Here is a 24,318-nt window from a genome sequence, read left to right as displayed (position 1 = left end):
CAACGGGAATAACACTATTTATATCCCTCAAATGTTTTCAATACCCAATGCACCCGATCACCAGAAGCAGTGGAAGTCTACTGCTGTCGCACGTATATGCAGGAAAAAATCGCATAGTGTGAAGACACGTATTGAAGGCAATGGCCAACTGCAATCGCGTCTGGGTGCAGCACCGGACATGGCCAGTGGGGCCTGTCGGCTGTAATGCGATGCCGGACCGGCAAATTTGCCGGAGTGTGAAAAGGTACATTAGAGATAATAGTCGACTGCTAGTCGCATGTAGGTCCGACATCGTGTCGCATTTACGTACGACATAGTGTGAAAGGGCCCTGATCAGACGGCTCATCAGCAGTGCGTCGAACCTCGCTTCATCCACTGCGCCATCCATCTCGATGTTGCACGCATTCGGGTTATTAAAGAACTTTCTTTCTAATACACAGATTTCATTATACATACATACATACATACTAACACACACATAATATATTATATATATATATATATATATATATATATATTATATATATATATATATATCTACAACTATTAAGCCACAAATATAATCTAATATCTAATTCACTATACCTCGGGAATAATTGGAGGTTTAACGATGTTTGTGGCTTGATATTGGTGGATAAAAAAGCTACGCGTGTCTGATAAATATTCATATATATATAAATAGTATGTAAGAATGTTAAAAATGGACTATTGAAATTAGTGTTAGCAATATTAGTCGCTAAAGGTATTTTAGTTTTCGTCTGTCTTTTCAATCGAGAAAAAAAAAACACCGGAATGGGAGGAAGGAGAAACCCACTTTCAGAATATTCTTTTATTATTTATCTTAAAATATGATGATTTTCTTTACACAACATATTGGTAGAAACATGATGCATCTGAAAGAAAGTCAACGGAAACGAACGAGAAATGAATGAAGCCACAATCTCATATGATATCCAAATACAATATAATATATCTCTATTTTCTAACAAGTAATCAGGCTTTATTACAAAATGATGGATGATGGGCAAGTCAATTTTTTGTTTTTTTGTTTTTTTGGTTAGAAGGTCTATGGATGGTCTCACTCCGGCTCTTCGCCGAGTAAAACTTAATTAAGGCGGCGCCAAACGGGCGCGTCTTCGGGGGTCTTTCATGAGCGCCTTGCTTCCAAGCTGCCACTATCCTCGAAGCATAGCTAGTAGTCGAAGTCACGCAAGAACGAAGACTCTGCACTAACGACTTCAACTGTGGCGCCAAAACTTTGAACGCTTGACGCAAGACGCAAGACGCTTTTCAGACGAGCCAGGAGAAATGCCCGCGTGCTGCCACCTTGAATTAGGTTACTATGCAGTGTTAGGTAAAAGTATGACAAAACTGAAGATGGCGGGACGCTGCGTGATGGACCAGATGAAGCTCCCGGCCGTCCACCAACAGGCGGTCGACGCAGCCGCGGAACCCAGTGTGGAAGGCAGGCCCTAGATGAGACGGTAGCGTCCTTTGGCCTCCTGCAGGTGGCAAAGAAAGTCAGTGTTGATTTAACTTAATTTCTTTGTTATTTTTTTTTCTACTGGTTTCTCTGTTCTTCAAATGGTTATTCTAATCCATAAAAGCTTGTTTTGTTAGATAGTGAAATCTGTTTTTATTTTATTTCGTAATAACAACTAAAATAGCGGTCATCAATACTTCAAGGCTAAAAAAAAAAAAAAAAAAAAAAAAACTGGACCAGTGACGCGCTAATAACCACCAGGTTCACATAAAAGTCATTTATAAAACGAAAACTACTGCCGTAACAAACTGCTAAACAGATATGGAGAGAGAGAGAGAGAGAGAGAGAGAGAGAGAGAGAGAGAGAGAGAGAGAGAGAGAGACTTGAGGGTTACCTATCCACAGATTACCATCCGTATGCAAAGTGGATGGACCTCTCAGAGCTCGACCTCGAACTGGCCGATGATTGTCCACCTTGAGGAGGACTCTTCTCCACCTCCTGGTGACTCTCACCACGTGCCATGAGCCATCGTTGACTCCAGTCTGCAGAATTAAGAAAAAATAAGACTTTGATGGGTTTGACACTTAAACACTGGCGTAAAAGCTGCAATTACCAATAACAACTAAAATATTTGCGAGTATTATTTATAAGGAATGACGACGTTGATAATAATTCTCATATAACAGCAATATTTCAATGCATATATACTTACCTGTGAAATAATACTCCCACACATTTACATAGATAAGAAGCGGAATTTGATCAGAGTAAATGGCACCTTAGCTGGTTGGTTGAGTCGTCAGGTCTTTTAAGCCCTTGAACAACTTGCCCGTCTCTTAGATAACTCTGAGGTAAGAGTACGTGCTGGCATTTAAAACAAATCAACCAAATAAAATGGTAAATAAGGCATAATATCTTGTTGCAAAATAGCGTTGGAAAATATCACCATCCACTTTTTGTAAGGTGTCCCCTTGGCATACTGCCATTCCTTTTGCTGTAATGGAACTGAATGATATTCCTTAAAAGATTCTAAAAGTAATACAGAGGAAAATTTAAAATCGAAAAATCTTTGGCCGTAACGTAGTGTTCTGCTTTTACAAAGGAGACACTGTTTATTACTTTCAGTGCTTAGTAATGGGAAGTTCTGTTATATAGGACAAAGACAGAGTTAAGTCGCAACTGGCCGACGTAGCTGTTTTGCAAATGGAGGTGCTTCAAGATACGTTAGGATGCCTGTGTCAGGTTAGCTTAGGTTACACCAGACGAAAAAAAAAAAAAATCTGGGTTTGCAATGTACTTCTGCCACAGAAGAGAAAAAAATCTTCGTACGCGTGTCTTTTTAGTTTAAATACCTAATTCGCCACGTATCTCCCCCACTAGCCCTATTTGTTCCTGTCTGTCTGTCTATCTCTCATGGGAATATTTGTGCACGTCTGTCTGTCTATCCGTGTCTGCCGTGGGAATATTCATACACGTAAAACAATACCGCTATATAATTCTCTCACAAAAGAGAGCGGGGTGAAAAAAAGTCATGTTCGCATGTTGTGAAAAGTTTCATGAATATTCAGACAACGACCCCATCAGAAGGATGCGTGCTGCAACAAAGGTTTAAATGCAGTCAAATCTATCCTTTGTGTTGGCGGCTGTGGATCTGAAATAAACAAAACGGCGAAGTAATGTATTTTTTTTTTATATAGAGCGTGCGAGTGTACCTTTAATGTTGGCAGGAACAGATCACCTTACTCATTAGTTGTTACGAATACATAACTTTATATAACTGTATATGGATAATTGTTTTCGTAAAATTTTTTTTTTAATGCAAACTGTTTGCTTTTCTTCGTGACAATTTCACATTTGCAAGAGACTCCGTGAGCAGTTTTGCTTCGTTACGTGATAGGCATTCACATATTCCTCTGTGCATACATGCAAATTCGCTCCCCCCCAAAAAAATAAAAATATGGACGTAAATGCGTGCGTAAGTATTCAGATTAATCTGGTATTTACGTCAAGGAAAATAGGTTTATTTGATTTAATTTTTCTTGCAAACAGTTTAACATATTTAACAAATAATATTGTTTATCAACGATATATTATATATATATATATATATGTATATATATATATATATATTATATATATATATTATATATAGAGGAGAGAGAGAGAGAGAGAGAGAGAGAGAGAGAGAGAGAGAGAGAGAGATTAGCCGACTGACAATCTCAGACATTCAAAAGAAGTTGTCTGGATTCAGCGGAATAGCGTCATCTTTTAATCAAAACCAATATCACTGACGCAATAAATAAATATGGGGATAAACGCGCCAGTACTAAAATGCCCGAATAACATGGTATTTCTATAACCAAGCGTTCACAAAAAAAAAGGGTCATGAACGCATCCTTCATTAGAGAAATGTTATTTCGTCATGCACTTCAGCGTTGTAATAACACGAAGTTTAATGCCCATGGTTTAAACACTAAATGTAGTAAGTGGTTGAGAAACTCGCCTTAACAGATGAAAAATTATATTTTAAAGTCTTTGCAGCCTAAAAAATTATTGTTTTTCAATCACTTGATATCTTCTATTATTGACGCATGTTTCAAAAACATTTGCAATCTTCAGGTCAGCTTTTGCAAGTCAGTGCTATTTGTATAAGAAACTACAACTGCCTAATGTGTTGTATTTACACTAGAATAAGCTATGCCTGTATAATGTTCTGACCTACGCAAAAATCAGTGCAGAAAAGTATTTGCTATTAAGACTTGAAAGAGTCCGTTACGCAAGCAGCTTCATCCCGCAACCAAATGATGATTTAATGATAAGAGATTAAGGATACAACTCACCGTGGAAGTCAGGACGAAAGGTTTTCTGGAACGGCCCAGATTGAGGGCGAGCTGGGGTAATCCTCCAACCAAGGCTAAGGCCAAGTAGTCAGCCCTTCCGCGACCACTGCCCTTGCCATGGCTGACCCAGACGAGCAGCCCATTCACATCTTCGGCTCGGAAGCTGATCTCGATGATATCGTGGGTTCTTCCTTGAACCCTGCTGATAAGGAAGGAAACATTAACTCTCACAGCGTCAGTGAATGGATGAATAATATTTCGCCTTAAAAGCCAAGCGCTGGGCGATTTTCAAACATTCATCGGTTAAAAATACGAAAAGATGGATTCTAAGGGTGAAGCTAGAAGAACTCCTCCACAACTGCACCAAAAAGTAAGAGTCAGGGAGGCTGGACAGCAAGATGGAAGAAAGGATGTGTGAATGGATGTAGAGTCAGGGACTAAAAAATGGGTAGTACAGCTAGAGTCCGCAGCGAAGTTGCACTCTATTTAGTATGGCCTACAGTGCACAGCAAGAGATGCACTGGTGGCACTACCTATGTCTTTTTATTAAGAAAATAATCACCATTATGAGAATATTCCTCATTTCATACTACTTCTCAAAAATGACAGAAATATTTCATACGAAGGTACGCCAGGAAGCTGCTGAGACAGGAAACAGGAAAACGATTAAGCATACAAGATAGATTGTTGTACTGAATCACCTCAACTCAACTACCAGACTTTATATTTATCAACTACTTTATTACAAGTGGCGTAACTAGTTTTAGTGGCGCCTGGGGCAGACTCTGAAAGTGCTACCCCACTCCAGTGCTAAAAAGTACCCAAGTGCTGAAAATTAAACGCATATTTTAAGCTTTAACATCTCAATAATTTATTCTATTTCATAAAGATAAAACAAAAACAACACAGCAGATTTACGACGGGGCCCTACGAGCTTTGTTAGCAGCGAATTCTCTAAGGACAACATCAAAATCCAACTGATTAGTAATTCCATGCTCTATTCGCAATGTCGCGATGTTTGACATTCTGAGCTGACTCGTAGTTGATTTCACATAGTTTTTGATTAGTTTTAACTTGAAGAAGCTTCTCTCACAACTGGCAACACTTATTCAGACAGTTAACAAAAATCTCAACATTATAACAATATTTGGAACACAGATGTCAAGGTTGAACTGTTGAATAAACTGCAGAAGCTCAAGCGGTCCTCCATAAGCAACTTTGGTAGCTCTTGCGATGCATTAATGAATTTTCGAAGCCGCCTACATTCTACCTGGAACTCGTCCTAGTTGATGTCATTACGTGCATAGCCCAGGTCGCAAGCAGACGTGGCATTCAGATGCTTCGAAAGCTTCAAAAGGTAGAATTTGTCGCCCAGATCTTGGAGCTGATGAAATCTGGAAGTGAGTTCCTGTAATATATCATCAAAAGACGCAAACATTCTTTCCTCAATTCCTGCTCATGCGTCAAATTGGCATCCTTCGATTCGTCATCAAATTGCTGCTCACTCTTTCTCCTTCGACGAGGCGCAATTTCGATTCCAAGTTCTTCACACAGATTTCTGGCAGACCAAATCCGTTGGAATTGATGTTATCTTTGCTGTCCTTCAAGATCGCTTCTAAGGCACAAATTTTAATTGCACACTGGTGAAAATCAAGCCCCTTTGCACATGAATTTGAGGATCTTTAATCTCGCGGGGAACTTGGCACCAAAAACTGTCAAGCGTTCCGACCAGACGAAATATGGTAGAAAATCTCGAATTATGCCAGACCAGACCTGTTTACAAAATGCCGGAGTGCCGCCTTAGATACGCAATTATTTATTACGATAGTTTTTGCTAGGTTACCCTTTTATACGTTATGAGATTTCTGATAAATCTCTTAAATTAGCTGTTAAGAATTACACGGAATTAATTTATGTTAGTTATGAGGTATAGTGAAAATGTTCAGAGCAGGCTAAATTTTTAGTGTCATTGTTACTTATCGGATTACGTATTAGATTTCGCTTTGTATTAAGATACAGTTGCAATAAAATATTATTAATGACCTATATATTATATAATATTATGATTATAACAACTATGCCACCGTCCTCTTCCAGGTAATACTTAAATGACCTGGATGCCGGATAAGACAGATGATCACTGTGGTCGCTGTGGTTTGATGAGAAATGAGTGGTTCCCTAAGAGAGGAAAACTATGACGACAAATGAGTGGTTCCCTAAGAGAGGCGAATATGACGTTAAATAAGTGGTTCCCTAAGAGAGGCAAACTATGACGACAAATAAGTGGTTCCCTAAGAGAGGCAAACTAAGACGACAAAGGAATGTTCCCGAAGAGAGGCAAACTATGACGACAAATGAATGGTTCCCTAAAAGAGGTAAACTATGACGACAAATGAATGGTTCCATAAGAGAGGCAAACTAAGACGACAAATGAAGCTTTCCCTTAGAGTAGCAAACTATGACGACAAATAAGGACAAATGAGTGGTTCCCTAAGAGAGGCAAACTATGTCGACAAATGAGTGGCTCCCTTAAAGAGGCAAACTATGATGACAAATGAGTGATTCCCTAAGAGAGGCAAACTAAGATGACAAATGAATGGTTCCCTAAGAGAGGCAAACTATGACGACAAATGAGTGGTTCCCAAAGAGACGTAAACTATGACGACAAATGAATGGTTCCCTAAGAGAGGCAAACTATGACGACAAATAAGGGCAAATGAATGGTTCCCTAAGAGAGGCAAACTAGGACGACAAATGAGTGGTTCCCTTAGAGAGGCAAACAATGATGACAAATGAGTGATTCCCTAAGAGAGGCAAACTATGACGACAAATGATTGGTTCCCTAAGAGAGGCAAACTATGACGACAAATAAGGACAAATGAGTGGTTCCCTAAGAGAGGCAAACTATGACGACAAATGATTGGTTCCCTAAGAGAGGGAAACTATGACGACAAATGATTGGTTCCCTAAGAGAGGCAAACTAGGACGACAAATAAGGACAAATGAGGGTCCCTTCCCCTAAGAGAGCCAAACATTGACGACAAATGAGTGGTTCCCTAAGAGAGGCAAACTATGACGACAAATGAATGGTTCCCTAAGAGTAGCAAACTAAGACGACAAATAAATGGTTCCCGAAGAGAGGCAAACTGTGATGACAAATAAGGACAAATGAGTGGTTCCCTAAGAGAGGCAAACTATGACGACAAATGAATGGTTCCCTAAGAGAGGCAAACTATGACGACAATGAATGGTTCCAAGAGAGGCAAACTATGACGACAAAAGAGTGGTCCCTAAGAGAGGCAAACTATGACGACAAATGAATGGTTCCCTAAGAGAGGCAAACTATGACGACAAATGAATGGTTCCCTAAGAGAAGCAAACTATGACGACAAATGATTGGTTCCCTAAGAGAGGCAAACTATGACGACAAATGAATGGTTCCCTAAGAGAGGCAAACTATGACGAGAAATGAATGGTTCCCTAAGAGAGGCAAACTATGACGACAAATGAATGGTTCCCTAAGAGAGGCAAACTATGACGACAAATGAGTGGTTCCCTAAGAGAGGCAAACTATGACGACAAATGAATGGTTCCCTAAGAGTAGCAAACTAAGACGACAAATAAATGGTTCCCGAAGAGAGGCAAACTGTGATGACAAATAAGGACAAATGAGTGGTTCCCTAAGAGAGGCAAACTATGATGACAAATGATTGGTTCCCTAAGAGAGGCAAACTATGACGACAAATGAATGGTTCCCTAAGAGAGGCAAACTATGATGACAAATGAATGGTTCCCTAAGAGAGGCAAACTATGAAGACAAATGAATGGTTCCCTAAGAGAGGCAAACTATGACGAAAATTAAATGTTAATGGTTTCCCTAAGAGAGGCAAACTATGACGACAAATGAATGGTTCCCTAAGAGAGGCAAACTATGACGACAAATGAATGGTTCCCTAAGAGAGGCAAACTATGACGACAAATGAATGGTTCCCTAAGAGAGGCAAACTATGACGACAAATGAGTGGTTTCCTAAGAGAGGCAAACTATGACGACAAATGAATGGTTCCCTAAGAGAGGCAAACTATGACGACAAATGAATGGTTCCCTAAGAGAGGCAAACTATGACGACAAATGAATGGTTCCCTAAGAGAGGCAAACTATGACGGCAAATGACTAGTTCCCTAAGAGAGGCAAATTATGATGACAAATGAATGGTTCCCTAAGAGAGGGAAACTATGACGACAAATGAATGGTTCCCTAAGAGAGGCAAACTATGACGACAAATGAATGGTTCCCTAAGAAAGGCAAACTATGACGACAAATGAATGGTTCCCTAAGAGAGGCAAACTATGACGACAAATGAATGGTTCCCTAAGAGAGGCAAACTATGACGACAAATGAATGGTTCCCTAAGAGAGGAACACTTGGACGACAAATAAGGACAAATGAGTAGTTCCCTAAGAGAGGCAAACTCTGACGACAAAGATAAGTTCCCTTAAAAAAGAGAAATCAAATTTGATTGGATGGACAAATGGAAGGTTCCCCTAAGAGAGGGAAACTATGACGACAAATGAATGGTTCCCTATGAGGGGCAAACTAGGACGACAAATAAGGACAAATGACTAGTTCCCTAAGAGAGGGCAAAATTTATGAGAACAAAGACAAATGGTTTCCCTTAGAGAGGCAAACTATGACGACAAATGAAGTGGTTCCCTAAGAGAGGCAAACTATGATGACAAATGAATAGTTCCCTAAGAGAGGCAACATAAGATGACAAATGAATGGTTCCGTAAGAGAGGCAAACTATGACGTCAAATGAGTGGTTCCCTTAGAGAGGCAAACTATGATGACAAATGAGTGGATCCCTTAGGGAGGCAAAATATGATGATAAATGAGTGGTTCGCATAGAGAGGCAAACTAAGAAGACAAATGAGTGGTTCCCTTAGAGAGGCAAACTAAGACGACAAATGAGTGGTTCCCTAAGAGAGGCAAACAATGGTGACAAATAAGTACAAATTAGTGGTTCCCCAAGAGAGGCAAATGATGGCGACAAATAAGTACAAAAGAGTGGTTCCCTAAGAGAGGCAAACTATGACGACAAATAAGTGGTTCCCTAAGAGAGGCAAACTATGACGACAAATAAGGACAAATGAGTGGTTCCCTAAGAGGGGCAAACTATGATGACAAATGAGTGGTTCCCTAAAAGAGGCAAACTATGATGACAAATGTGTGGTTCCCTAAGAGAGGCAAACTATGACGACAAATAAGGACAAATGAGTGGTTCCCTAAGAGAGGCAAACTATGACGACAAATGAGTGGTTCCCTAAGAGAGGCAAACTATGACGACAAATAAGGTCAAATGAGTGGTTCCCTAAGAGAGGCAAAATATGATGACAAATGAGTGGTTCCCTAAGAGAGGCAAACTATGACGACAAATAAGGACAAATGAGTGATTCCCTAAGAGAGGCAAGCTATGATGACAAATGAGTGGTTCCCTAAGAGAGGCAAAATATGACAACAAATGAGTGGTTCCCTAAAAGAGGCAAACTATGATGACAAATAAGGACAAATGAGTGGTTCCCTAAGAGAGGCAAACTATGATGACAAATGAGTGGTTCCCTAAAAGAGGCAAACTATAACGACAAATAAGGACAAATAAGTGGTTCCCTAAGAGAGGCAAACTATGATGACAAATGAGTGGTTCCCTAAAAGAGGCAAACTATGATGACAAATAAGGACAAATGAGTGGTTCCCTAAGAGAGGCAAACTATGATGCATGAGTGTTCCCTAAAGAGGCAAACTATGATGACAAATAAGGACAAATGAGTGGTTCCCTAAGAGAGGCAAACTATGATGACAAATGAGTGGTTCCCTAAAAGAGGCAAACTATGATGACAAATAAGGACAAATGAGTGGTTCCCTAAGAGAGGCAAACTATGATGACAAATGAGTGGTTCCCTAAAAGAGGCAAACTATGATGACAAATAAGGACAAATGAGTGGTTCCCTATGAGAGGCAAACTAGGACGACAAATGAGTGGTTCCCTAAGAGAGGCAAACTAAGACGACAAATGAGTGGTTCCCTAAGAGAGGCAAAAACTAAGAACGGATAAAACAAATGAGGGTTCCCTTAGAGAGGCAAACTAAGACGACAAATGAGTGGTTCCCTTAGAGAGGCAAACTATGACAACAAATGAGTGGTTCCCTTAGAGAGGCAAACTATGACGACAAATAAGTGGTTCTCTTAGAGAGGCAAACAATGATGACAAATGAGTGGTTCCATAAAAGAGGAAAACTATGACGACAAATAAGGACAAATGAGTGGTTCCCTAAGAGAGGCAAACTAAGACGACAAATGAGTGGTTCCCCAAGATAGGCAAACTAAGAAGACAAATGAGTGGTTCCCTTAGAGAGGCAAACTAAGACGACAAATGAGTGGTTCCCTAAGAGAGGCAAACTAAGACGACAAATGAGTGGTTCCCTTAGAGAGGCAAACTAAGACGACAAATGAGTGGTTCCCTTAGAGAGGCAAACTATGACAACAAATGAGTGGTTCCCTTAGAGAGGCAAACTATGACGACAAATAAGTGGTTTTCTTAGAGAGGCAAACTATGATGACAAATGAGTGGTTCCCTTAGAGAGGCAAACTATGACGACAAATAAGTGGTTCCTTTAGAGAGGCAAACTAAGAAGAACAATAAGTGGTTCCCTTACAGAGGCAAACTAAGATGACAAATGAGTGGTTCCCTTACAGAGGCAAAAAATGACGACAAATGAGTGGTTCCCTTAAAGAGGCAAACTATGACTAAATAGATGGTTCCCTTAGAGAGGCAAACTAGGACAACAAATGAGTGGTTCCCTTAGAGAGGCAAACTAAGACGACAAATGAGTGGTTCCCTTAGAGAGGCAAACTAAGACGACAAATGAGTGGTTCCCTTAGAGAGGCAAACTATGACGACCAATGAATGGTTGCCTTAGAGAGGCAAACTATGACGACAAATGAGTGGTTCCTTTAGAGACGCAAACTAAGACGACAAATGAGTGGTTCCCTTAGAGAGGCAAACCAAGACGACAAATGAGTGGTTCCCTAAGATAGGCAAACTAAGACGACAAATGAGTGGTTCCCTTAGAGAGGCGAACTATGACGACAAATGAGTGGTTCCCTTAGAGGGGTAGGCAAATGAGTGGTTCCTATAGAGAGGCAAATTATGACAACAAATGAGTGGTTCCTTTAGAGATGCAAACTAAGACGACAAATGAGTGGTTCCCTAAGAGAGGATAATTAAGAAGACAAATAAGTGGTTCCCCAAAAGAGGCAAACTAAGAGGACAAATGAGTGGTTCCCTTAGAGAGGCAAACTAGGACGACAAATGAGTGGTTCCCTTAGAGAGGCAAAACTAAGACGGACGAACATGAAGTGGTTCCCATAGAGAGGCAAATTACTAGGACGGACAAAATGCATGGTTTCCCATAAAGAGGAGGCCAAACTATGGACGACAAATGAGTGGTTCCCTTAGAGAGGCAAAAACTATGACTACAAATGAGTGGATTTCCCTAAGAGAGGTCAAACTCTTGACGAAAACAAATGGCGTTGGTTCCATAAGAGAGGGCAAACTATGGATGACAAAATGAGGAGGCTCCGCCTTAGAGACGCAAAACTATGACCGACCAAATAAGTGGTTCCCCATTAGAGAGGGCCAAACTAGTCCGAACAAATGGTGGTTGAGTTCCCTAAGAGGAGGACCAAACTTTATGGACGACCAATGAGTTGGTTCCCTAAGAGAGGCCAAACTATTGACGACAAAATGAGGTCGGTTCCCTAAGAGGGAGGCAAACTAAGGATGACAAATGAGTGGTTTCCCCTTAGAGAGGCAATACTCTGACGACAAAATGATGTGGTTCCCTTAAGAGAGGCCAAACTAGGACGGACGAACTGAGTGGTTCCCTTAAGAGGCCATACTATTGACGAAGACTAAATGAGTGGCGTTCCCTAAGAGAAGGCAAACTAGGGACAACAAATGAGTGGGTTCCAATAAGAGGGGAGGCAAACTATGATGACAAATGAAAGTGGCGTTTCCCTTAGAGAGGCAAAACTAAGATGAAAACAAATGAGTGGCGTTCCCTAAGAGAGGCAAAACTATAGACGACCAATGAATGTGGTTCCCTAAGAGAGGCAAACTATGGACGACAAATGAGATGGTTCCCTTAGGAGACGCAAACTATTAACAACAAAATTGAGTGGTTACCTTTAGAGAGGCAAACTAAGAATTACAAAATGAGTGGTTTTCCCTTAGAGAGGCAAAACTTAGTTGACCGGACAAATTAGGTGGTTCCCTTAAGAGAGGCAAACTAACATGACAAATGAGTGTTTCCCTTAGAGAGGCAAACTAAGACGACAAATGAGTGGTTCCCTTAAAGAGGCAAACTATGATGACAAATGAGTGTGTTCCCTAAAGAGGCAAACTAAGACGACAAATGAGTGGTTCCCATTAGAGAGGCAAACTAAAACGACGAAACAAATGAGTGGTTCCCTTAATAGGCAACTAATGGACTAACAAATTATGGTTCCCCAAGAGAGGCAACTAAGGGGACGACAATAGTTGTTCCCTTAAGGATTGGATAGTCAAACTAAGAACGATAAATGGGTGGTTTCCCTTTAAGTGAGGCAAACTAAAGACAACAATGAAACGTTGTTCCCTAAGAGAGGCAACTAGACTACGAATGAGTGGTTTCCTAGAGAGGCAACTTAAGACGACAATGAGTGGTTCCCCAAAGAGAGGGCAAACTAAGACGACAAATGATTGGTTCCTAAGAGGCAAACTTTTAAGACCGACAAAGGGTTGGTTCCCTAAGAGAGGCAAATTAAAGATGATAATGAGTGTTTCCCTAAGAGGAGCAAAGCTAGACGAACAAATGAGTGGTTCCCTAAGCGAGGCAACATATCGACGGAACTGAGTGGTTCCCTTAAAGAGAGGCACATAGGGTGGAAGATACAAATGAGTGGTTTCCATTAAGAGGCAAACTAAGACGGAAAATGAGTGTTCCTTAAGAAGAGGTAAACTATGGACACAAATAGGTGGTTCCCTAAAGAGAGGCAAACTAAGACGACAAATGGGTGGTTCCCTAAGTTATGGCAAACTTAAGATGACCCAAAGGGAAGTGTTCCATTGAGAGGGCAAACTAATGGAAAAATTGAGGGTTCCTCAAGAGAGGTTAAACTAAATGACAAAAAATGAGTGGTTCCCCTAAGAGAGGCAATTAAAGACGACAATGGGTGGTTCCCTAAGTGAGGCAAACTAAAGATGACGAATGATTGGTTCCCTAAGAGGGGAAACTAAGACGACAAATGTTTGGTTCCTAAGTGAGGCAAACGAAGATGAACAATAAGTGGTTTCCATTAGAAGAGGCAAACTAAGAACGACAAATGAGTGGTTCCTCAGAGAGGCAACTAAGACGACAATGAGTTGGTTCCCCAATGAGAGGCAACTAAGACGACAATGAGTGTTTCCTCTAAGAGAGGCAAACTAGTACGACAAATGAGTGGTTCCCTTAGAGGGGCAAAATTAAGATGAAATAGAGTGGTTCCCTCAGAGAGGCAAACTAGGACACAATGCGTGGTTCCCTTTGAGAGGCGAACTATGACGACGAAAGAGTGGTTTCCCTAAGAGAGGCAACTATGACGACAATAAATGGTTCCCTAAGAGAGGCAAACTAACACGACAAATGAGTGTTCCCTGAGATGCATACTATGAACGACAAATGAGTGTTCCCTAAGAGAGGCAAACTAGAACGACAAATGAGTGGTTCCCCCTTTTAGGAGCATATACTATGACAACAAATGAGTGGTTCCCTAAGGAGGCAAACTATGACACAAATGAGTGGTTCCCTACGAGAGGCAAACTGATGACGACAAATGAGTGTTCCTTAGAGAGGTAACTAAGATGACAAATGAGTGGTTCCTAATAGAGCAAACTATGACAACCAATGAGTGTGCCTAAGAGAGGGAAACTTATGACGACAAATGAGTGGTTTCCCTTAGAGAGGCAAAATGACCGACAAATGAGTGGTTTTCCCTTAGAGAGGCAAACAAGATGACAATGAGTGTTCCATTAGAGAGGCAACTATGAAGACAAATGAGTGGTTACTTAGAGAGGAAAACGAAGAACGGGAACCAAATGAGTTGGTTCCCTTAGAGAGGCAAACTAAAGATGACAAAATGAGTGGCTCCCTAATAGGAGGGCAAACTCAAGACGACAAAATGAGTGGTTTCCCTTAGAGAGGCAAACTAAGACTGACAAATTGGGTGGGTTCCCTAAGTTGAGGCAAACGAAGTAATGACAATAGAGTGGGTTCCATTAGAGAGGCAAACTAGGAGGATGTGACAAATGAGTTGGTTCCCTAAAGAGGAGGCAAACTAGGAACGGGGACAAATGAGTGGTTCCCTTAGAGAGGCAAATTGAAGATGCACAAATGAGTGGTTCCCCAACTAAGAGAGGCGAACTAGGGGCGGACCAAATGAGTGGTTTCCCTTTAGAGAGGCAAACTATGGCTGACCAAATGAGTGGTTCCCATTAGAGAGGCCAAACTAAGACAACAAATGAGTTGGTTCCCTTGAGAGAAGGCCAAACTATGACAATCAAATGAGTTGGTTTCTCTAATAGAGGGTCCCAACTATGGACGTCAAATGAGTGGTTTCCCTAGAGGAGGCAGCAAACTATGATAGAACAAATTGAGTGGTTCCCTAAGATAGGTAAAACTAATTGCAAACAAATGAGTGGTTTCCCTTAAAGAGGGCAAACTAAGATGACAAATGATGTGGTTCCCTGTAAGAGAGGCAAAGGAACTAAGACAAAAACAAACTTGAGTGGTTCCATTAGAGAGGCAAACTATGACGACAAATGAGTGGTCTTAGAGAGGCAAACTATGACGACAAATGAGTGGTTCCCATAGAGAGGCAAACTAGGATGACAAATGAGTGGTTTCCTTAGAGAGGCAAACTAAGACAACAAATGAGTGGTTCCCTAGGAGAGTTTCTAAGATGACAAATGAGTGGTTTTCCCGCTTAGAGAGGCCAAACTATGAAGAACAAATGAGTTGGTTTCCTATTAGAAGTATGGCAAACGATTATGGAAAAATGAGTGGTTCCCTAAGAGAGGCCAAACTAAACGACGATAAATGAGTTGGTTCCCTTAGTGAGGCAAACTATGGACGAAAAATGGAGTTGGTTGCCATCCAAGAAGGCAAACTAAGACGACAAATGAGTGGTTCCCTAAGTGAGGCAAACTAAGACGACAAATGAGTGGTTCCCCAAGAAAGGCAAACTAAGAAGACAAATGAGTGGTTCCCTAAGAGAGACAAACTAAGACGACAAATGAGTGGTTCTCTAAGAGAGGAAAATTAAGACGACAAATGAGTGGTTCCCTTAGAGAGGTAAAGTAAGACGGCAAATGAGTGGTTCCCCAAGAGAGGCAAGCTAAACGAACAAATGACAAATGGATGTTCCCTAACAGAGGCATACTAAGACAAACAAATATGTTCCCTAAGAGGGCAAATAAACGACAAATGAAGGGGTTCCCCTTAGAGAGCAAACTAAGACGACAAATGAGTGGTTCCAAGAGAAGGCAAAAACGACAAATGAGTGGTTCCCTAAAGAGGCAAACTAAGGACGATAAATGCGTGGTTCCCTTAGAGAGGCAAATAAGACAACAAAGAGTTTCCCTAAGAGAGGGCAAAACTAGGACGCAATGAGTGGTTTCTTAGAGAGGCAAACTAAGACGACAAATGAGTGGTTCCCCAAGAGAGGCAAACTAAGACGACAAATGAGTGGTTCCCTAAGAGAGGCAAACTAAGACGACAAATGGGTGGTTCCCTAAGAGAGGCAAATTAAGATGATAAATGAGTGGTTCCCTAAGAGAGGCAAACTAGGACGACAAATGAGTGGTTCCCTAAGCGAGGCAAACTAGATCGACAAATGAGTGGTTCCCTTAGAGAGGCAAATTAAGATGACAAATGAGTGGTTCCCTAAGAGAGGCGAACTAGGAGGACAAATGAGTGGTTCCCTTAGAGAGGGAAACTATGCCGACAAATGAGTGGTTCCCTAAGAGAGGGAAACTAGGATGACAAATGAGTGGTTCCTTTAGAGAGGCAAACTAGGACAACAAATGAGTGGTTCCCTTAGAGAGGCAAACTAAGACAACAAATGAGTGGTTCCCTTAGAGAGGCAAACTAAGTCGACAAATGGGTAGTTCCCTTAGAGAGGCAAACTATGACGATAAATGAGTGGTTCCCTTAGAGAGGCAAACTATGACGACAAATGAGTGGTTCCCTTAGAGAGGCAAACTATGACGACAAATGAGTGGTTCCTCAAGAGAGGCAGACTATGACGACAAATGAGTGGTTCCCTAAGAGAGGCAAACTAAGACGACAAATGAGTGGTTCCCTAAGAGAGGCAAACTAAGACAACAAATGAGTGGTTCCCGAAGAGAGGCAAACTAAGACGACAAATGAGTAGTTCCCCAAGAGAGGCAAACTAAGACAATAAATGAGTGGTTCCCCAAGAGAGGCAAATTAGGACGACAAATGAGTGGTTCCCCAAGAGAGGCAAACTATGACGACAAATGAGTGGTTCCATTAGAGAGGCAAACTATGACGACAAATGAGTGGTTCCCTAAGAGAGGCAAACTAGGACGACAAATGAGTGGTTCCCTTAGCAAACTAAGACGACAAATGAGGGGTTCCCCAAGAAAGGCAAACTAGGACGACAAATGAGTGGTTCACCAAGAGAGGCAAACTAAGACGACAAATGAGTGGTTCCCCAAGAGAGGGAAACTAGGACGACAAATGAGTGGTTCCCTAAGAGAGGGAAACTAAGACGACAAATGAGTTGTTCCCTAAGAGAGGGAAACTAGGACGACAAATGAGTGGTTCCCTAAGAGAGGAAAAACTAAGGAACGGACCAAATGGGAGTGGGTTCCCTAAGAAGAGGGAAAATAAAAAGACAACAAATGAGTTGGTTTTCCTAAGAGAGGGTAAAACTAAGGAAGACAAATGATGGTTCCTAAAAGGAGAGGGAAAATGGAGTGGTTCCCTAAGAGAGGGAAACTAAGACGACAAATGAGTGGTTCCCTAAGAGAGGGAAACTAGGACGACAAATGAGTGGTTCCCTAAGAGAGGGAAACTAAGACGACAAATGAGTGGTTCCCTAAGAGAGGGAAACTAGGACGATAAATGAGTGGTTCCCTAGAGAGGAAAACTAAGGACGATGAGTGGTTCCCTAAGGAGAGGAAACTAAGACGACAAATGATGGTTCCCTAAGAGAGGGAAACTAAGCGACAAATGAGTGGTTCCCTAAGAGGGAAACTTAGAAGACAAAATGAGGTTTCCCTAAGAGAGGGGTGGAACCTAATAACAACACAATGAGGGTTTTTCCCTAATATAGGTGAACTAAGGAAGAACAAATTGTTTGGTTCCCTAAAGATGGGAAACTCGGTGCGACAAATGAGTGGGTTCCCTTAATAGATGGAAACTAAGATGACAAATGAGTGGTTCCCTAAGAGAGGGAAACTAGGACGACAAATGAGTGGTTCCCTAAGAGAGGGAAACTAAGACGACAAATGAGTGGTTCCCTAAGAGAGGGAAACTAAGACGACAAATGAGTGGTTCCCTAAGAGAGGGAAACTAGACGACACAAATGATGGCCCGGTGTTTTTCCCTACCCAAGAGAGGTAAACTAAGACGATAAATGAATGGCTCCCTAAGAGAGGCAAACTATGACGACAAATGAGTGGTTCCTTAAGACAGGCAAACTAAAACAACATGTGCGCACATACATACCTCTCTTTTTTAAAATCCAAATCGTTCTCATCCGCTACTTGGTCTAACAACTGGTGTTCCACTTCGTCGTAGTTGAGGTAGTCGTAATCTGGATGACTCCATGGAACGAACATTTCGCTCTTGTTGAAACTGGAAGGATTATGTCATTGGCGTTAAAATAGGGGTTTTAAAAGGTTTACTGATGTCTTCGTTGATACAAAAAACAGGTCACCAAAATAATATTTTTTTTAAAAGACCAATTTTATGTCGTCAATAATTATACTGATCAAGTCACTGAAGTTAAATATGTTCCTAAAAAAAATTCACTAATGCTTTTAAAATCATGGCCAACAGTTTATCTAAGAAAAATGCCTTCTTTAAAAGGTTCATTTATGTCCTCAATAATTACAAGGATCAGGTCATAGAACGTGAACATTTTCTTTAAGAAGTTCACTAATATATCCTCAATAATCCTAATGATCAGATCACTACCATGAAATAACTTCCTTAAAACGTTCATCAAGTATTCAATAATAATAATTATTTAGCCACTGATGTGATATATCTTCTACAAAGGTCAGTTAATATCTTCAATAATTATCCTGATTTTGTTCAAAAGTGGAAAAGTATAAATATATTCTAAACCTATATGAATAGTCGTAGTCAACTGCCATCGCAAGACGGTCTAATTTCCTCGCCTGCTTTAATCCATTTACTTATTTCTTCTTATCATTATAAAAAAGATCTTAGATTTAGGAGACATCCATTTCTTTCATGCGAGGACGGTGACTACTTTTATGATGAGGAGAGAGAGAGAGAGAGAGAGAGAGAGAGAGAGAGAGAGAGAAATTTAGGCTAAAGGCCAAGTGCTGGGACCTATGAGGTCATTCAGCGCTGAAAAGGGAATTGAGAGTAGAAAGGTTGGAAAGATGTAATAACAGGAAAACCTCGTAGTTGCACCATGAAACAATTGTTAGGAGAGGATGGATAAAAGAAGGAAGAAAGAGGATATGAATGGCAGTACCGTACAAGGAATGAAAGGGGTTGCAGCTAGGGGCCACAGGGACGCTGCAAAAGAGCCTTTAAGTAATGTCTACAGTGCACCGCTTGAGGCACACTGACGGCACTACCCCCCTACACTGTCCAAAAGATGGAACTATCATTATTAAATATTTTCTGTACTAACCTTAAAAGAAACTGTCCAGGGTACAACACAGACGTTGAGCCATCAAAGTGTATTGGTTGATCCAAATCGATATTCATTAAGGCTGCCAAGAGGAAACAGAGGGTAGTAGATACGGCAGTAAAAATTGATGCTTCTTTAGTAGATTCTAAGGGAACATGACCTGGAAAATGCTGAGTCTAGAGATACTAGGTGTTAAAATGGGGGCGTTAAAATGACTGGCTCTGTAACCATAAAAAAGGGCTCATATTAATCAATTCTATAATCATATTTAATGTACCTCCTTTACACAAGTGTTCTACCTGGAGGATTTTTTTAGGTGATTTAAGTAATCATTACCTCATCTCTTTTTGCCATGGAAGCACGATTAAATTCAGTAATTAAACATTTTTACATAATCGCTCGGGGGACGACGCAACACTTCATATTTTCTGTTAATTGAGGACAATTTTGCGATTTCAGTCAGACTTTAGTAAATGATTTTCCATAATTAGATTGTAGTGTCATAAAATTGTAAGTATTAATTTTGATCGTATATAAGCTGACATTTCTCATTAATTAGACCTTCGTTTACAATTAGAAATGCTTTTCGATGACTACTCTTCACAGGCTTCAAAATCTAAATAATACGATTTTGTCGTCCTAAAGAATATTCATGTTGTGTAAACGTCGTATCTGTTGTCCGTTTTCATTGAAAATGTGTGAAAATCCACTATTTCAGCTAAATTCCTAATCGGAAAACATTTCAAATTGTAAACGAAGTCTAATTATAGAAAAATATTTGCCTTGACACGATCTAAATATATACCCAAAATTTTATGCCACTACAATCTAATTGTGACGAATACATCACGCACAAGGTCCTTCAGTGTGTGTAAAGGACCTTGATCACGCGTATGAAGGATGACATTTCACGTAACATTATTCTCGAGTGATCCCTTTTGCATATCAGTGATATCTGTTCCTAATTAAATATCAAATATTCAATTACTCAAATTTGGCGATTAAGAGAAGACGGATAAGAAGGTTAAAATGTACTGAAATACTGACATTTTTCCAAACCATTTATGTTATTATACAGTATTTCATAATATCAAGGCCAATGGCACGGCGCTCTATATCTGTTCCAAGCCCCGAAAAGTAAAGGAAAACAATGGATACAGGAAGGGGTCTTAAAATTTTAAAGGTAATTATCGAATATAAATTTGTACAAGGCAACAAGCTTTAAACATCAGAGATAATCACGGTACAAAACATAAAACAAAGGTACATTTATTTTCCTTCTATAAAGTATTAGTAATGAGAACAGCTTTAATATTTTTTCACCTTTTCAGTATATCTGACTTTACGGACGTGAAGATTATCAACCATAAACATCTGAGTCGCAAAATGATCATGATCTTTTCGAAAGGAGGTCTTTCGGTGCTTTTCAGGTTAAGACCTCACTCGCTTTTTTTCATTCTTTTCCCGTTTCTTAACCCCACACATTTTTTCTTTCTTTTTCTATTTCCAGGCTAGATAAGGAAACAGATACCTGTCACATCAACTTATAATTAAGAAAATATCGACTTTTCTTTTTTTTACTAAATGCTTCCACTTTGTCTTTTTGTTTTATTCCGGAATTAATTATCTTCTCATCTATATGTTAATTAAAGATAAAAAGAAAGGCCAAACTCTATTTTAAGTCGATATATGGTTAAAAATGCATAAAAAACAAATTTCATTATTGATATTATACTAGATGTTATTCTACAGTTCAGTGTATAACATTTACATACTATACATCATCATTACCAGATATGACCTTAATGAGTAGAGAGCCTTCAAGTTGAAAGTAAAACTGCTCCATGCCTCCACTAAAACTTTTGGAATCAATACCAAAATTACAAGTCAAAAGAGCATTAAAACATCCTTACGAGAAAAGCTTACCTTGATCGCACAAGCGACCGACAAACATGAAGGAACATTTGCAGAAGAAATCGTTCAGCAGAGGCACACAGATGGCCGCGTTGAAGCAGGGGTTCGGAAGACATGGCGGACCGTGGTATCTGGAGACGCCCCTCTGTTCAGTTGCCGCTTCCAGCAGGCGGTCGTAAACGACGCCGTTGACTAGAAGGCGCTGCAAAGCGCCGTCAAGCCCGACTAAGATGCCCGAGTCTCGGTTAACCATATACCAGAGCCTGGAAATGGGGAGAAAATGTCTTTAGTAATCTGGTTTGAATTTCAGCGCTTCGTTAGAACTCTGGGACAGTCTCCCAAGCAACAGAGTAACTGAATCTACTCTTTGAAATTTACAATCGCTTTTATGTGATTAATATCATTCATGCAAAGTTCAATGTTTCGTTTTTACGTTCAAATGATTACATATTCTTCATTGTTATATAGATCTGAGAAACAAAATCCAAAATATGTTTGCCATAAATATAAAAGTTTACTGGTACGTCAAATAAACATTTAGAAACATTTCACATTATGTATGTTTAAGAGCCAAAACTGGAAGCCACCCTCAATTTTAGTTATCAAAACAAAAGAGCCCCATAGTGTATAATTTTAACAGACCCTGGAATCTGATATTTTCCTTAGGGGAAAATATCATACTCCGCTATAACAATAATGAAGACCCATGAAGACGTAAAAGAGTTCTTGAAGTTCTTGTGGAGTGTGATGGATACAGGGAAATCTTTGAGACTCCCTTGCTAAACTTCATTTGTTGTTGTAAGTTAATTTATAAATTGTGGCAACACCGCCTCCCCACCCCAGCCCCCCACACACACACACACTTACATTATATATACTAATATATATATATATATATATATATATATATATATATATATATATCATTCGAGCTACAAATGTTCTTTAATATCTAAATTCGCTCTACCTCGGAATTGATATATTTTCATATATGTACCGAAGGGGAATTTTTTAGTTGATAATAATTTCGTCCCCACATGGGATCGAACCACCGTCCAAGTGGACGAGAACGAAATCAGGACAGACAGTGACACTATCAATTCAGCCAACAGAGACGCTATAAGTTTATATAGAATCGGACTTTACAAATCACCCTCGAACTCTGTGTTTTCGTAATTAGAATCAATATGAAACCCCGTCTACCATGTTAGCCAATTCGAGCGTTTGACCCACGTAGCCTTTGTTATGAATAATTATCACATCGAACCGTGATTCATTTATATATCATTCGAGCTACAAATGTCCTTTAATATCTAAATTCGCTCTACCTCGGAATTGATATATTTTCATATATGTAACGAAGGGGAATTTTTTAGTTGATAATAATTTCGTTCCCACATGGGAACGAACCACCGTCCAAGTGGACGGGAACGAAATCAGGACAGTGACGCTATCAATTTAGCCAACAGAGACGCTATAAGTTTATATCGATTCTAATTACGAAAACACCGAGTTCGAGGGTGGTTTGTAAAGTCAGAATCGATATAAACTTATAGCGTCTCTGTTGGCTGAATTGATAGTGTCACTGTCTGTCCTGATTTCGTTCCCGTCCACTTGGACGGTGGTTCGATCCCATGTGGGAACGAAATTATTATCAACTAAAAAATTCCCCTTCGGTACATATATGAAAATATATCAATTCCGAGGTAGAGCGAATTTAGATATTAAAGGACATTTGTAGCTCGAATGATATATAAATGAATCACGGTTCGATGTGATAATTATTCATAACAAAGGCTACGTGGGTCAAACGCTCGAATTGGCTAACATGGTAGACGGGGTTTCATATCGATTCTAATTACGAAAACACAGAGTTCGAGGGTGATTTGTAAAGTCAGAATCGATATAAACTTATAACGTCTCTGTTGGCTGAATTGATAGCGTCACTGTTTGTCCTGATTTCGTTCCTGTCCACTTGGACGGTGGTTCGATCCCATGTGGGGACGAAATTATTATCAACTAAAAAATTCCCCTTCGGTACATATATGAAAATATATCATTTCCGAGGTAGAGCGAATTTAGATATTAAAGGGCATTTGTAGCTCGAATGATATATAAATGAATCAAGGTTCAATGTGATAATTATTCATATATATATATATATATATCTATATATAGACATATATATATATATATATATATATATATATATATATATATATATAGTATTATATAATGTCTTAAATTTTGAGCAAAGGCAGTTAACTGAAAACATGCCTTACTAGTCAATGATCTTTTAGACTTCTAATAATAATAATAATAATAATAATAATAATAATAATAATAGTAGTAATTATGGGTACAAATATATTTAAGAATAAAGCTAAACAGAGAACTTTCGAGTCTGTACGAAATCCCTTTTCCATCTGAGAGAAAACGGAAATCGTACAGATTCTCGGAAGATCTCTGTTTGGCTTCACTTTTAAATATATTTGTTCCTATACATACTTGTGGATTCGTTTCTCCAATGATAAAAATAATAATAATAATAATATTTGGGACAACAGACATTAAAAACTTATTCAACGAAAAATGGGAAAAAATCGAAATCCTGAGCTACACAGAAGATACCAAAAGCGTTACACAAAGTTTGCCTAATAAAGATAAAAATAAGGTCAAAAGTAGTAAACTTACTTGAAACCCCCGAGGTACACGGGAGTATTCAGAGTGAGGGTGTTTGGTGGTCCCGGAGCCTCACAGGTAACAGGGGCATCCTTGTCCAGCTGAAGAGAAGCCCGGCCTCCTTCCCAGGTAGCTACGACGCGATGCCACTCACCCTCTCTTATTTCTCTTTTGGATCTACGAAAATCAAGGTAGCGAAGAAAGCCATTAGTGAAAGAAAACTCGACTAAGTCGCTAGGCAGGTTTGTACTACTATTACATCTCTTTGGAGAGTTTATGCACTCGTGCCGGCCTCAAACACGGATGAAAGAGAAGGGTTAGACTCCCCTGCCTTGTAAAATACTAGAGCTTGCGTCTAACCTTACCAGTCTAGTGCAAGCGACAGCAGGTCATGGTGGGACC

The 24,318-nt window shown here is 39.8% G+C and overlaps 1 protein-coding gene across 1 annotated transcript in view; it reads right to left on the bottom strand.

The window, feature by feature from the left end:
- Positions 1-852: 852 nt before the first annotated feature.
- LOC135223718 (agrin-like) overlaps positions 853-24,318 on the bottom strand; it is a gene marked incomplete in the record, with an annotated part of 559,093 nt that continues 535,627 nt past the window's right edge. The window contains 7 exon segments of the mRNA XM_064262461.1: positions 853-1,502; positions 1,878-2,025; positions 4,324-4,522; positions 18,156-18,284; positions 19,321-19,402; positions 21,247-21,497; positions 23,929-24,093. Of these exon segments, the coding sequence (XP_064118531.1) occupies positions 1,351-1,502; positions 1,878-2,025; positions 4,324-4,522; positions 18,156-18,284; positions 19,321-19,402; positions 21,247-21,497; positions 23,929-24,093 (1,126 nt within the window).

This window comes from Macrobrachium nipponense, chromosome 10 (genome assembly GCF_015104395.2).
Source record: "Macrobrachium nipponense isolate FS-2020 chromosome 10, ASM1510439v2, whole genome shotgun sequence".
Classification (NCBI taxonomy): domain Eukaryota; kingdom Metazoa; phylum Arthropoda; class Malacostraca; order Decapoda; family Palaemonidae; genus Macrobrachium; species Macrobrachium nipponense.
This window is presented reverse-complemented; position numbering and strand designations above follow the sequence as displayed.